Consider the following 15,035-nt stretch of genomic DNA (forward strand, 5'->3'; position numbering starts at 1 on the left):
CAGAGTATTTAATCAGAGAAAGTTGACCAACTTGTGGTTTGAGTGTCTTGCTAATTACTTTGTTATCGTGCAAATTGCAGTTAGATGATCAAGGGATATTTTCTTAGAAATTTAGATATTTCCACCAAGATAGTTCACAGAAGCTTCTGAGCTGGTCAGAAAGAGGTGGAGAGATTGTTTTAGTATTGAACAGGGTTATGGATACGCAAGCGGATTGGGATATGGCATTGGTGGAGCTCATGTTCCTGAATCGACTGCATCTTATAAGGCATTCTGGGTGGCGGTGTTGGCAACGGTCTGACGATTCCTAAAGACCGAGAACAACTTCGGCTCGGACTCTCATTCCGAGTGAAATGATGCGGGGAAAAATCCAATCAATTGACTTGATGCAATCCGATTTGTCTGAACAAGTGCGTACTTACCTTCAAGCTGGTCATTCGCGGCCGAAATGAACACATATGATTGCAATGATGGGTTCGATCGGGGTGCTAGGAGTCTGGCTCTTACATGTGCAAGCAACATTGGCCAAAGTTCGGTTGGAATTTTGATACTTGAGCCGTGCCGATTAGTCGTCGGTAAAGAATTGCTGATTCGATGCGACCATTGGCTATAATAGACTGTTGAAGGGCGAAGTTGCCGGAGCGTGATTTATATGAAGATATCTTCACCTCAACTACCTCGGTAGTCATGCGCGGACGGGAACATCAACCATCTTGATTTCCATTTTTGAAAGGTCTAAATATAAAACGAAGTGATCAAGTCAATCCTGAAAGCAATAATTGGGAAAAGAAAAATGAGGACCTTGGAAATTAACTCCTGCGGAGGTCCCTGATAGAAAAAATGGTCAGGCTTTGGCCTTTTTGAAAAAATGTCCCTAATGAAGATGATTGATCAGGTTTTGTCAAGTTTGAGACTTTTTCTCAGACTCCTTTAGTCCACAAAAAAAAACCTTAACTGCTCTCAAGAGCCATCAACTTCCTGTGTTATACTGGAGAATTTTGAGAGAGCAAAAGAAATAGACTTCTAGAATAGAATAGAGTATGTAGGCCTTTTAAAATTCCAGGTCTGGTGCCAAACATAGACATTGTTGGAACACCCATGTGAAGCTAAACATGGCTGGATTAATGACCAGGACATAACTCCTTGGAGACAAAGCCTTACAAAATCTGTTTGATGGTGGTAGTGGTACCATCATCACTCAAAAGTTAAAACCCAATTAAGCCAAAGAAATTTCTGATGATCATCAATAATCCTGCCACTGCCAGTCTGATCTGTATAATCATGATAACATTGATCTGAACAAAATCTGACAATCTCATCAAGTTATGGATTCTTTATTTGGCTTGCATTCTGGTTCACCAAAGTGGGAAACACTGTGATCTCTTGAAAAGAGCTGTCCAAAATATCTGTGAACATTTTATGTTGTGACTCATGTTTGCCAGTTGCCCTCTCCACTCATCCACACAGCAGAGTTGATCACCCTTCTCAGAATTTGGCAACAGAGCTGGCTTACATTTTTTCATCACCTTCCACCGGCTCTGACTTTATGTCTATGTGCAGGGATAATTTGATATTGAGTGTAACCTTTGAGAGAAGGCATAGAAAGGTAGATAAGATCATCCTCATAGAAACCTCGTCACCTTGAGTTGACTGGATTTACTCCTCTTGGATCTCCAGAGTCCATGGTCTATTTCCTGATCATCTTCCTGATCTCACGCTCAACCAACGAGCCGTCTCTAAAAACTCAAACTACGATTCAAGAGAAATCTTTGAAAACAATTAATACAATTCAAAGATCCATACCATGTACAAAGATTAATTTCATAAGCCTCCTTAAAAAAAGGTTCAAAATACAAAATACAAACGGAACACAACATGCATATATATATGTGTAATTAGATCGATCGATTTCTTAAATGTTTTAAAATTCAAACAATTCATATTCATCAAATTAAAACTTTACAAGAATCCCCTTCAGTTAGTCTTACATCCATTCCAAAAAATACTTAGATCCAACTTTCCTTTCCTTTCAATTTAAATGCTACAACAAATAATTATTGAAAAGAAAAACCCCCCCGAAAAAAAAGAAACCCATTCTTCAATGGAGATTTATTTAATCCTTACCAAGAACATTTCTTTCTTTACAAAATCACAAATAAGAAAACTTCCAATGATGTTTTTTTTCCTTTATAATCCTTTATCAGCCAAAGATTCAGCTACACCTAAAAAGAAAGAAACAGGTTGAAATTCTAATAAACCAAAAGAAAAAAACCAAACAACTCATCAATTCCTTCAACTTTTTTCAACAAGAAACCAAAAACAAAGAAAGTAAAAACCAAATGAACCTAAAAAAAGAACTTACCAATCCTTTTACCAGTCCATTCAGCATAAGCATATCTAATCATTCCAGTCCAACCCACTAAATCTAAATGGTTCACATTCTCTAATGTACCTTTATATTCACCCCAAGTAGCTGAAGAAACCGAAACCATTCCATCATTTGGACCTATTCCCCAAAAAGAAAAAAAAATCCAAAAAATCAAATCATCAACACATCTTTTTATTCATGTTTTTTTTTGTGGGGAGGGAGGAAAGGTTTAATGATTTACCTTCACGTTCATAAATCACACCCCAAGGAATCCTAAAAAGATTAGTCAAGCCAGGTTCGAAACAAGCACCATACGAAAAATATAAAACGTTGGGATCATCAGGTGTTTCGGTATTAAACCTTTCCATCTTCTTCATCGTTAATTCTTCAAATGCTTTACCTCCTCCTGGAATTCCAATCTTTTGTGTTAAAGTCATAATCTTTGGTAAATGATTGGCTTAAGGTTGAGAAGAAAAAAACCAAATCGTCATCATGGATTTTTGGGTTGAGAGTTGGAATGAAGAAGTGGATATTGAGAAGAAATAAATGACTTACTGCCTAGGAGGTCTAAGACTACGTAGTCTGCAAATGCGCTTCCTCGATGAGGAGTAGCAATTGTCTGAATATTTACAAAACGTATCAGTTTTTGATCATTTAAAACTAGACTGATGATAGAAGAACAGGAATATCAAACTTAACAGTAAGAGATGCTACCTTGAAAGAAGTAGGCTTCAAATGAGTGATCAAAAACCTAGAATCCAAACCTCCCCTAAACCATCAAGCAAAAGAAACCCAAACGAAAAAAAACAAAATCAGTTTTACTCATCAAATCGGAATTAACTTTCTCAAATTGATCTTCAAAAATACTTACATAGAATGTCCAATCAAATTAACATCTCTTCCTGGAAGTTTTTCTTCAATAAACTGAGCCAATATCCTAGCTCTTTCCTATCCCAAATCAAATTTAACAAAAATCATTTCAATTAGATCCAATTCTATCCTCGAAAAACCAAAACCAAAGCAAAAATACATCAACCAAATCAAAAACTTACCTCAATACTTGCACTAGCTGGAACTCTAGCTACCAAAACTTCTACTCCTTCCTAAAAAAACCCAAAGCCCATTTCGATTCATAAATTTTTCAAAAAAAAATCAAGTCTATTCTTGAAAAATTAATACTAACCTTTTCCAAAGCTTCTTTAACACCTCTCCAATAACTAATCCTAAGTGGTGGTAAAGCTTGAGGACCAATCAAATCAAACCCAAACAAACCATGGCACAAGACCAAAGGATGTTTAGGTTTCCTAAACGAACCTGTCTGATGGTTTTCTTCGATTCCTTGGTTAATCAAACCTTCAATCTGTGAATTTGATTCTTTTACTTCAATAGGTTCTTCTGTGCTTTGAAATGAAGTGGTATGAGTCCACCAATTCGAAAATCTTTTGGCTGTTGAAATCTTACTGCTTGTACTTGCTTCACGTCGGGTTGAAGGACCTGATGTATCACTTATATCTGATTCTGATTTATGAGATTGAGTTCTGAGCGGAATAGATGAAGATGAATTGATTGAAGTTAAATTCCTATCGGTTCTTTCATTCGGTTCAAGACTGCTTTCGTGATCATTAAAACCTTCAATTGAAAATAAAGAAGCAACAGAAGACCACCAAGCCGTTAGGTTCGGTCCAGAACCATTCTCATGTTCAGCTTTTGGAGTGCTTTGATTCGATCTTGAAGGTTTAGAAGGTGAAGCATGAGAAATGATATTCTCTAAACTTGCAACACTAGGACTACGAGAGTAATGAGGACCAGGTGTACAATGACCTGCACTCAGCACTGCTGGTAATGGTCTTGAGATATCTGGATGAGTTGCAAGAGAAAGAATAGGTGCTGCGATCGGTGTAGCTTGGTATGGATCAGGATTGACGAACGTATCGAGTGATGAGCCACTGGTTGGTTTACGAGGGAAAAGACCTAGACCGAGACCGAGAGTGGCAGGCGCTTGAAGTGAAGTATGCTTCCGTAGTTGATTGTAGTGAGCTTGATGATAGGACATAGTTTGATGATTTGAAGTTGATGAAGATAAAGGTTCTGAATGGGATTGAGATGAATTGTGAAGTGATGAGATCGTTTGAAGTATTTCTTGACTTGGATCAGGTTCACTTTCAATGGAAAGTCTTTGATGATGGTGATGAGTAGTGGTGAGCTTATCGGTTGAAGTCACTCTCTGATTCTGATTTTGATTTTGATTCTGATTCTCAACGTCTTTTTCTTCTGATTCGTCTGCTTCTGCTTCTTCTTCTTGATTATTCGATTCTAGTGAGTTTTTCATTCTTTGATTGGATTGAGTCAACTAAGAAAAGTGATATGTATCATCTCAAAGTTCGTCAGTGATTGTCAGAAGTGTTTGATAGTTTAAATTACTAAACTCGATAGGAGAAGTGTTTCAAACTGAACTGTGATCCCAATCAACTTCACACTTCAATCACTTCTCACTCTCACTCCACTGAGCTCACTTGATCCGCAATCTTAATTTGAACTCATGACATCATTTCATTTCAATCCCAATCAATCAACTTGCAAATCAAACCAAAAAGGGGCATTCTTCAAACCAAAACCAATCCTTGCCAAACTAAAAATATTCAAACAAAAGAGATGTACAGACTACAAATCCGGTACAAAAAAAACATCATAAACAAGCCATTCAAACAAAGCATGCAAAAAGATTGATAAAGCAAATCTAGAGATCATGAAATCTTTTTTTTTCTCAAATCCTTAATGATAACTTGATTAAGCATAACTTTTAGAAATCCTTTCGATCCATTCTAACATCTGACAAATAATCAATTGACGTTTCTGATCATCAACTTCATCTCTACCGATCCTCAACATAATATGTTCAGTCTAAACTCATCAAAAAAGAAACAAAAGAAAAGAAAAAGACCATGATGATCAGTGATTTGAAAAACAAGATCAACACCAAAAAAAGAAAAAGATTAATCTTACTCTTGGACAAATAATCAAATCTTTATCTTCACTTTTAGCCATCTCAAAGAATTTCTTACTTCCATTCACACTCGTCACCCGATCTGAATCACCATGCATCACTCTAAATGGTAAAGTGATCTCTCCCATATACTTATCAGTAAACAAGAGAGCCTTTTTTCGTTTTGCAATAATCATCAAACCAAAAGTATCAATAACAAAGTTTTAAGACTCATATGAAAAAGTTTCCATAGCTTTAAATATGGAAACCTGGTTCATTTACTTACTTTTAAAATCGCAAGTCCAGTAGAAGCTCTAACTCTACAATGACAAACTTGAGGATCAGTATTATACCGATCTTCACACCATCTATCTTCACTACACAAACCATCAAACCAGCAAACCATCAAAGCAAAAAAAAAGAATCAAAACCTTTCTTCTAAAGCTCATCTTAAGAAACCTTCATTTTCAAAACCAAATCCATCTGATCATGAATCTGAAAAAAAACTTACGAAGCTTTTCCTTTATATCCTGATACTAATGGTAATCTACCAGCAAAGAAATTCAAACATCTTGCAAAACTTTCAATAATGAAATTAGGTCTTGTTTCAGGAGAAATAGCGAGCATTGGACAAAGTGGTAGGATCTATCATTCATCACATTCAGTGATTTTCTTTTCGTTTGTTTCTTTGCTTCAAATACTAAGGATTGGTTTGGGGTAACTTACACCAAGGACTTTGGGGGTTAGACCTTCTGTGGGAACTTTACGTCCGGGCACGTTTGGGGTTTGATAGAGCCTGAGATGAGTTTAGGTCAGGGATGATTGGTTGTTGATTCAATTGGGTTTGATCATAAAAGATAGAATTATCTTTAGAAATATGAGACTTACAAAGCTACCGAAAAGAGAACAAGATCAGTGAAATCGGTATAGAAAAACATTCTATTTCAGAGAAAGATGATGATAGAATATACCATATAAAACAGCACTAAAGCCACCCATGGATTGTCCACTAACAATCACATTTCGTTGAGCACGACCCACAGCCGTGTCACGTTTGATGACATCTGTTAAGATCACTTGAACTGCATGGCCTAGATCGTTCAAATCATTCAGGTAACAATGAAGTCCTGTACTTCTACCATGCTAAAGAACATCAAGATTGGTTAATGAATGAAAGACGATCTAGGTTTGTTAGAAATCATGAGAATCGGTCTTACTGATGGCGAATCTGGCACTGGGATACGAATAGACAAAACCGATGTGGAGATTTTAGTTCATGGTGTCTTTCTCCGAGTGTAAATGAAGTACGATATGATAGGTTATAAGAATCTTAATACTGACTGATCATACGATACTGAAATGACACAAAAAAGAATGAAGATTTCAATGAGATTATATATAGAAAACAACATGATAGAGATCTTGAAGTCCTTACACCTGCATCTAAGAACGGTTTAGCATGTATGGCGAATCCTCCACCGTAATCAGAAATACCATGACCTAAGATAAATCAAATCGATCAAGTCCTCAAAATCAGTTTTTTGGGGGTCAATTCTTTCATTCGATTCTAGACTCAAGAAATCCTTACAAAAACATAAATCCGTTTTAACTCCTAGAAATGTATCAAATCAAGTAGAGTTAGGAATTCTGATGGTGAGAAGTAATTGAAGGTTAAAGGAGATCTCATTCACCTGTTTTTGCGGCTGCTGCTTCGTCCCACCAAACCTATTCACCCAACCACCCAACCACCCATCAAGAGCAAATCGTCTGCAGAGTCAGTTTTTCCATGGAAAATCAAGATCTACAGAAGGTAAGCGGATCAAAAGTTTCACTTCACTCACCTGGTACCAAACCCATCGATTCGTTTTCTCCTCTACAGCTTTCCCAGATCGGTCTAGAAACACTCTAGCGTCCCAACAAGTATAACTCGGATTATCTCTTATAAGTTTTTCGTAAGGTGAGAAAGGCAGTGTGTATCTAAAAATATCATACAAATAGATATTAAGCTCTAGTCTTTTATCAAAGAGTATGAGAATTGAGCATACCGGCCAAAAGTGGGATCAGATGCCGGAGAACGTAAAGAGATTAATTCCAAAAAAGCTAAAGATTTAAATTGAAACCAAGAAACCGAATGTGATAAATTTAAATCAAGAAATCTGAATCTGAATCGATTTGAAATGAATTTCGAAAAAAAAGGTTTTTCTTACGATTTAAAATCACTGAAGTCATGATTGAAATCTTATCATTTGGACATTTAGTTTGATCATAATACCATCTTTGATCTTCGGGACAAATCCATGGTTGACATCCATATTTGGTTTCAAATTCTTCGCCTAGACTTAAAGGTTGATCTATCGGTTTAGGATTTGAAGAATCCATTTTTGATAAAGAGTATTTTTTTTGGGTTTGGTTTAATGAAGTTTTTTTTTAAAAAAGATATCAAAGAATGATGATAAGATTTGAATTTTATTTGATGCTTTGGTTTCTTGGTTTGGATGATCACCGGTAAGAAAAAGAAAATGCAACTATTCAAAGAATGAAGTTAAATCTGAACCCCTTTAGGATTTCAAATAATGCTCAGAATGTAGTTTGTGATGAACGCTTTCAACTCCTGTTTACATTCAACGGGTTGGGAGATATGTATGACCAGATCGTAGGTTGGGGATGAGCTCGTTAAAATGGTTTGGGAGGTTGTTGTGAATTGAGTTGTTGACTTTGGGAAGAACTCCACGGAACAGCGAGTCCTCTTCGATCAAAATTAGTTTGCACAACTGCTGGCAGCTGCATGCACCGACGACGACCAGGCCATACCCCGAAAGCTGTGGGCATACCCGGTTCCGGTATGATTCGAAGCCGGCTCAGCCCGGCCCGGTAGACCAAACTTGAAGAGAGCACACTCACCCATCAGATTTACATACCGGTTTAGCAAACTTGAACAAGTCCCTTGAGGTCCCTTGCTCTTTGCGAAAAATCAAACAAGGGGATTACCACCAAAAACCGGTTCCTTATCTGAGAAGTAAATTGTATTGGCTCAAAATCTGTTACATTGAATTCCCCGTGATGTTACCAAAAAATGGTGTTTAATGCAAAATAAAAGAAGGAAGGACAAGGTCTAAATAGTCAATGCTGTCAAGTTTCTTTCAGTCTCAGAAGGAGGATATATTCAATAAGGTAAAAATTGAAAATTAAAAAACTCGATTTGAAGAAAAAACAATTGTCCAATGTTTCTAAAACCTAGTTCGAGACAGCCATCAATGTGAGCGTCCCAAAGATGCGCTTGGCTCCTCAAAAACTTGAGATCTGAGTGAGTAGGAGTGAGTTTAGAAGTTTCACTTTCAGTTATTAATCAACTAGAGATTGGGCACCCAGCCTTTAAGATAAACCTTTGCTTGGTTTACTATTTCTTCTTGCGCACTTTGTGATGATCTACTCAAATTCACTATTGGCTTGTTTTTTGTATTTCTACAATACTTTACTCTTCTACCTGTAGCTGTTAACATTTATGTATCAATCCAAGTTGATTTTTGATTTTTGGATCCATTCAATTGAAGGTGGTAAATGACTCAATGAAATTCAAACATGATTTTCTGTAGCAAACAATTTTGAAAATTCCTTCAGCTGAACTGCCATCATATTTGCCTTGGGTTGAGAAATCTGAGGCATCATTGGATAAATCCTGTCCAAGGTTTCAATCTGAGCAAATCTTATGTGCCATGAAATGGCTTGGATCAAATCCTCAGACAAGAACTGTCTGAGGGTTTAGACCTGAGAGTACCTTGGATTGAGATATCCAAGCTGGAAATGTTGGCAGTGCTGGTGAATCTCCATGATGAACTTTGAATATAAATATGAAGATGACTCTGAGTGGTTGTGCTACCAAGAATTCCATGGAAATTATGTCATTTGAAATTTTTGATGTGAACAACTCAATTGAAATCTGTGTATTTTCAGTTTCATTAGCTAGACAAAGACAAGTAAGCCTATGTATAGCTTTAGATCTAGATTTTTATAATACTTGGTAAATTGAAGATGAAAACCTTTATACAAACAAGATTAAAGTTGACAAACATGATATTTTGTATCAACACATTGGAATGGTGATTTGATCAAAAGTTGATTCAAAGAGGATCAATAGTTGGAAAGATAAAGACCTAGTCAATTCTTTTGTTGTCAAGTTGTGCTTTTGCTCAACCTACTGCACCGTCATTTACATCTCCTCTAGCTCTGGCTAAGCCTGATTGAAAACATTCCAATGTCTGGAATAAATATGATCAACTGGGATGAAATTGATGAGGATATGATATACAATCTGATAATGATGAATTCTTTGAATTGAGGAGATGGTTTTTGAATAGAGATAGGAGGTGAGGTTGATGAGTCAATTGGATTGATCTCTCATTTGACTGACCAAACAGCTGTTTGGCTACTTGGTTTTCTGAGGTCTTGAAAAATCTCATCAAATTTTATTTGATTGATCAGTTCATCAAAAACATTCTTATACAACCTTTATTTAATTTTTAAAAAGAAATGGTTGTTTTTTTGTTGTGGAATTGATGGATTGGATTTTGAAACTGAGCCTCACATCTGGCTGAAGTAAATGGCACCATTTGGATTTGCTTTTTTAAAAGGATTTGAAGTTGAATGATCAGAAAGTTGAGGACTGAGTAAACCCCTGTTCCAATGCTAACATGTCCGCCTTTGGAGATCAAGCTGACCTCTGCAAATTCAATGAGTCTTGATGCAAGAAGAGGGTGTTTCTCAGCCTGTGCGGCGGGGATGGTCCCACAATTTTTCCAACAAGGTTGATTATCACACAGAGGTTGTGTACCTATTGATCAAGAATGGATGCACTCTTTCGGACTCTATTGTAATGACACAATGCCCTGGTCTTATTGCATTCAGGACCTGATACTTTTGATTGCAGACAATTCAACCCATATATTATGAAACTTCTTGATTGCTGTGGCAGAGACAATGGCTTTCCTCTTGAAATCAACTGATAATCAGATTCACAATGTGTATGCAAAGCAAAGGAGACTCCAAACACCAATTGATTTACACAATCTGATCAAGAATTGAAAAACAGGTGGCCAACCATCAAAGGGCATGCCTATCATAACACAAATGACAAATCTGAATCTGCAACCATCAAGACATGAAGTAAGCGGAGACCAAAGATTCAGGGACCCTTCTCAACCAATCCCGCAACCAGGTTGTCCACAATTTGAAACTTGACTGTTCAAATGTTAAAAGTCAACATGATAGGACTCTGCACAAAGTGATGCAAGGGAATACAGTATTATGCTCCATGACATAATGGTGGGGAAGGGTCAAACGGACCATGACTCAATCAAAAGTATGTACATTGCCTGCTGCGGTGGGGTAATTTGCAATCACCACATCCGCCCAATGGCTGTGTCAAGTTAAACTTTGAAATCAGTCTCTGTGAGAAATTGTTCTGACCCACTACTGGCCATGACACAAGCGGAGAGTGTGTGTTGCAGTCTGCGCGGCAGGGTTGATCATGTAAGGTTGCGGATAAGTTTGATAATTGGGTGAAGGCTACAAATTTATTGATTGCTAACCAATATACCACAAGGTTGTTCTCTTATCACATTCAAAACCTGACACTCATGATTGCAGACAGGTTGCCTGGTACATGTGCTTAAGTGCTTGATTGACGTAGCAACAGTGATGGCTTTCCTCTGACAATTCCATTGAAAATGATGAATTCATATAAATCAAAGGAGGCTCAAAACATCAATTGATATATTCAATCTGAGTGGAAAGCAAAAAAACAGATGGCAAAGCATCAAAGGGAGTACTTGGTATGCAGCAATGATCAACTTAATCTGTTTCCACCAAAATGTGAAGCAAGCGGAGACCAAACATTTGGGGACACTTGTCAACCAGCTTCTCCACAATTTGAAACTTGACCATTCACATGTGGTAATTCAATGTGATACAACTCTTCAGAAGGGGGTGCAAGGTAATATAGCATTATGCTCTATGGAATGATGGTTGGGGAAAGTCAGACAGACAGCAACTCAGCTGGTCTTCATCAAATATAAAAGGTCAACTAATTTCCTGGTAATTTGCTCCCTATCCAATCAGCCCACTGAGTTGTTTGCCTAACGTGAACACTTGCCTGGGTATGTTTCCCAACAATTCTCATCAGCCAATTGTAGATTTTTTCTGAAACCTGCTCATACTTTATGGTCCTTTGCTTTACCCTTTTCATTGATCTAGATACTATCAGTTTGACCTGACCTCAAACAACACACAATCTTTTGAATCCTGTGGATTTAGAATCCTGGTGAGTCTTGAATTATTCAACCAGATCTTCTTTGAAATTCTTTGTATCTGAAACTTGGTCAACCAAATAGATATCATCATGAAACTTAGCATTCTTGCAACCATCTTCATGGCATTTGTATCATTCAATCAAGCTCTTGGTTCAATGACTCACAGCCTCAAGAGCGAAGAAGCAATTGCATCAGATTTGGTCAACCACGCTCATGAATCAGGTGGTCCTCCAGGCATTCCTGATATCTGGATATGTACCGCTTGTGCAGATAGGGGGGGACCTTACAAATGCCCTGAACACAAGAAATAGTGGGCTTAACATGGGTCTTGTGAAAGTGCATGTAAAACAACTTGAATGGCATGGTGGAGTTAGTGATCAAATCTTTGTTAAGTGTACCCATTTTGTTGTCCATTGTTTGGGAGGCAGGAGATACATGATTCGTTCTGCTGGGTTGTCATGGGCCAGTTTACTCTATCCCAATCACACACACATCCATTCCCCAAGCTATAACTGAGTCAAGCAAATGCACACAATGATGCTCAACACCCACTAGACAATGTTACCATCGTCCAGTCTATGAAGTCTTGAGTAAATATGACACAAGGTGTGAAAACATGTCAATGACTTTGATCTCTTGCCTTATCCCGCTTTTGATTTGAATGTGGATGTGAACAACAGATATGTAAGTTGCATAAGATCACATCCGGTATCAATTTCTTTCAAGCTGTGATTGTATTTTGGAGGAGAAGTCATTTTGTTCAATGATTTGATTTTGGGATTGAATTGTAGATTCATTAAATCAAGCTTTAGTTGAATTGCCTTCTATCTCTACTCTGTGGGTAAGGGCTAGGCATACATGCTCTTCATTACTGATATGTCTAGTGTACAAGTATCTACTATACATATCATGTTCTCAGCCTTATGCTACCTAACCTAGGATTTCCCAAGTTGAGAATAGTGTGGGGGTGTTGTCTCAAGCGCAAAAGGGTCCGGGTTCACCTCAGGGCCTACTTTAGAGGCCCTACATGGTCTGACCCGGGGTCCGATCCGTGATCTAAACTACGTAAAGTGCCTGAGACATGATACCAGAGAGATTAGTCCTAGCCTACCTTGCCTTGGGGCATTGGAGAGCCCCGAGCTCACTAGGCCTACTCTCTCAGGTGTCAACCTGGGATCCGACCCTGGGATCTGACGGGGGATCTGACGGGTCCGGGGGTTGGTTAGACGCTTGGAGACCCCCAATAGTTGGACAATCCGGCCAGTTCGGGGGTCGGATGTGGATTAGGCAAAAGTGATGTTATGTTGGATATCCAACGGATAAAGTGATGTATGAGGCGTGCAAAGAGTGTATTTGGTTTGCATTTCAGAGACATCAGAGAAAGAAAGAAAAAATAAAGAAGGAAAAAATAAAAGAAAACTATTAAAGAAACTAGTCAATTATGACTGCAGCAGGGGTAGGAGTCCCAACACGCTCTTCCATATACAATGGACCAAAGACTTGGTACCAGTCTTTCAAACATAAAGCTCCCTCAACATGTCGAGGAACAAGACTAACTCGCTGGGGTGCCAAGATTCTTTTAGCCTTGGTAAACACCCCCTCCTATGGACAGCTAGTTGCAGGGATAGCCAAAAGACTCATAGCCATGTTGGCCAAACCCGGATAGATGTTGATGCGCTCTTTCCAAAATTCTAACACAATCTTGTTGTACCTTTCGAGATTTTTGCCAAGGTATTGGTGTAGCTTGGTGTCAATTGATTGTTCCGCAACAAAGTCTTGGTTGCCAAAGATAGCGTCTTCAAAGTACTGTGAATTAGAAGTGGTTGGTTTCTGTTTTTTGGTGGTAGTTGCAGTGGGGGTTGGGCATTCAACTTCAAACTTCCTGGCCTCTTGTTCGAACATTAACCTAATGTTTGATGGGTACATGTCGTAGTTGGCAAAGATCATCACATTTTGCTTTTTTTGTCATGTTGAAACAAAAGATTAGTATGGTAGCAATGATAGTGAGTGAAATCTTCAAACTCACTTCAAAATATGCCAGCTTGTGGCGCGGATCAAGAATTGTGGCACAGATTGGTGCAGGTTTTGCTAGGACTTTCTTGAAGTAATCTTCAAGTTTCTTTATCATGAGCTTCAAGGACGGAATAAGTTGATTGTGATCGTATCGCTGAGCCACCTAAGATTGAAATCATGTCAGTAAAGATCAGATATAGTGAGTAAAAAAACATTCTTACCGATTTCAGCCCTTGTATCACTACAATGTAGATCGGCACCACTTGGTGCATGGTCGGGTACTTTGATTTTCAAAGTATTTCAGTTGCCTCGGTGAACGGTTCAAGAAATTTGCACATTTGTTTAACATAATCCCACTTGAGAGGTAAGAGCGCGTACTTCTTGAAGTCTTGAGCGCTACAAAAATTGTCACACGCCTTCTGTAGAAGAAGGAGTCTTTGAAACATGTGATAAGATGAATTCCATCTTGTTGGGACATCTGCTACAAGTCGATTGGCAGTACTAGAACGTGACTTGGGCATAGGCATGTCTTCATCAATAGATTGGTCTTCCATTAAGTAATTGACAGCATTTGAAGTGGCAGGATCGAGGTCATCTGAATTGGGAGATGCGGGGTCATTTGAATTCGCAGAATTGGTGGCGCCTGGGTTTGAAGAATTTGCAAGTTGTTGCCTCGCTTTGACAATGGCGGCAAAGGATTGGCCACGCTGAGGGCTGGACCGGGTACACTTGACTAGGCAATGGCATCGGTGGTAGATAGTCTTAAGATTGACTTGACTGGAATCGGGTGGGTCAATAAGGTTGTGTATGTTTGAGGTGAGTTGAGCATCTTTGTTGTCGTTGTCAAGCACTTCCCCAAACACTTTGAGGCCATCTTTGGCAGGGAGATTGATTACATGGGCCACGCACCCATGAACTTGGGTGTTATAATCGAAATTGATTTCTTCTGATAATAAAATGACACGACCAATCGCCGCATTTGTACTGACATTATCTGCTGTCATTGCACACAATTTGCAAGTGAGGTTGATTTTTTTTTAAATAATCTATGATGATTGCTCCCAAATTGGTCGCATCGTGCGCACCTAGACGATAAGGAATGAAAGGAACTTTTTGAAAATTAGATATTGTAATGAATGAAAATGAAGTATAAAAAGACTCACCTTTGATTTCAGCTATGCCGAGTGTCACATCCACAAGCTCCCAGTCCTTAGTGATAAAGTGACCGGTAAGAGACATGAACGAGGCGTTGTTTGGAGACGTCCAAGCGCCTTGAGTTATTGCAATAGCTTTGCAAGGACCGAGGTAGAACTCCTTGACATAATCTTCATAGTGATAGTAAGTTTGGCGCATGTGCTGAGCAATG

The 15,035-nt window shown here is 38.4% G+C and overlaps 3 protein-coding genes across 3 annotated transcripts; 1 reads left to right on the plus strand and 2 right to left on the minus strand.

Annotated features, from left to right (window-relative positions):
* Positions 1–2,187: 2,187 nt before the first annotated feature.
* MELLADRAFT_92993 (uncharacterized protein) lies at positions 2,188–3,991 on the minus strand (the record flags this gene model as incomplete). Its single annotated transcript, XM_007415843.1, has 9 exons — positions 2,188–2,222; positions 2,363–2,506; positions 2,610–2,825; positions 2,924–2,987; positions 3,068–3,137; positions 3,240–3,316; positions 3,421–3,471; positions 3,552–3,824; positions 3,977–3,991. The coding sequence occupies 9 exons, from the start codon at positions 3,989–3,991 to the stop codon at positions 2,188–2,190; spliced, it is 945 nt and encodes a 314-aa protein (XP_007415905.1).
* Positions 3,992–5,155: 1,164 nt separating this feature from the next.
* On the minus strand, positions 5,156–7,730 carry MELLADRAFT_92994 (uncharacterized protein; the record flags this gene model as incomplete). The annotated part of the gene is made up of 15 exons (XM_007415842.1): positions 5,156–5,269; positions 5,372–5,524; positions 5,638–5,728; positions 5,863–5,996; positions 6,078–6,147; positions 6,240–6,243; positions 6,323–6,494; positions 6,569–6,585; positions 6,693–6,705; positions 6,787–6,851; positions 6,940–6,963; positions 7,043–7,076; positions 7,193–7,328; positions 7,397–7,451; positions 7,559–7,730. 15 exons carry the CDS (start codon positions 7,728–7,730, stop codon positions 5,156–5,158), a joined length of 1,254 nt encoding a protein of 417 aa, XP_007415904.1.
* A 4,015-nt stretch (positions 7,731–11,745) lies between these two features.
* MELLADRAFT_124502 (uncharacterized protein) lies at positions 11,746–11,967 on the plus strand (the record flags this gene model as incomplete). The annotated part of the gene is made up of 1 exon (XM_007415830.1): positions 11,746–11,967. The coding sequence occupies one exon, from the start codon at positions 11,746–11,748 to the stop codon at positions 11,965–11,967; it is 222 nt and encodes a 73-aa protein (XP_007415892.1).
* Positions 11,968–15,035: the final 3,068 nt, after the last annotated feature.

Source organism: Melampsora larici-populina (assembly GCF_000204055.1).
Source record: "Melampsora larici-populina 98AG31 unplaced genomic scaffold MELLAscaffold_54, whole genome shotgun sequence".
Taxonomy (NCBI): Eukaryota; Fungi; Basidiomycota; class Pucciniomycetes; order Pucciniales; family Melampsoraceae; genus Melampsora; species Melampsora laricis-populina.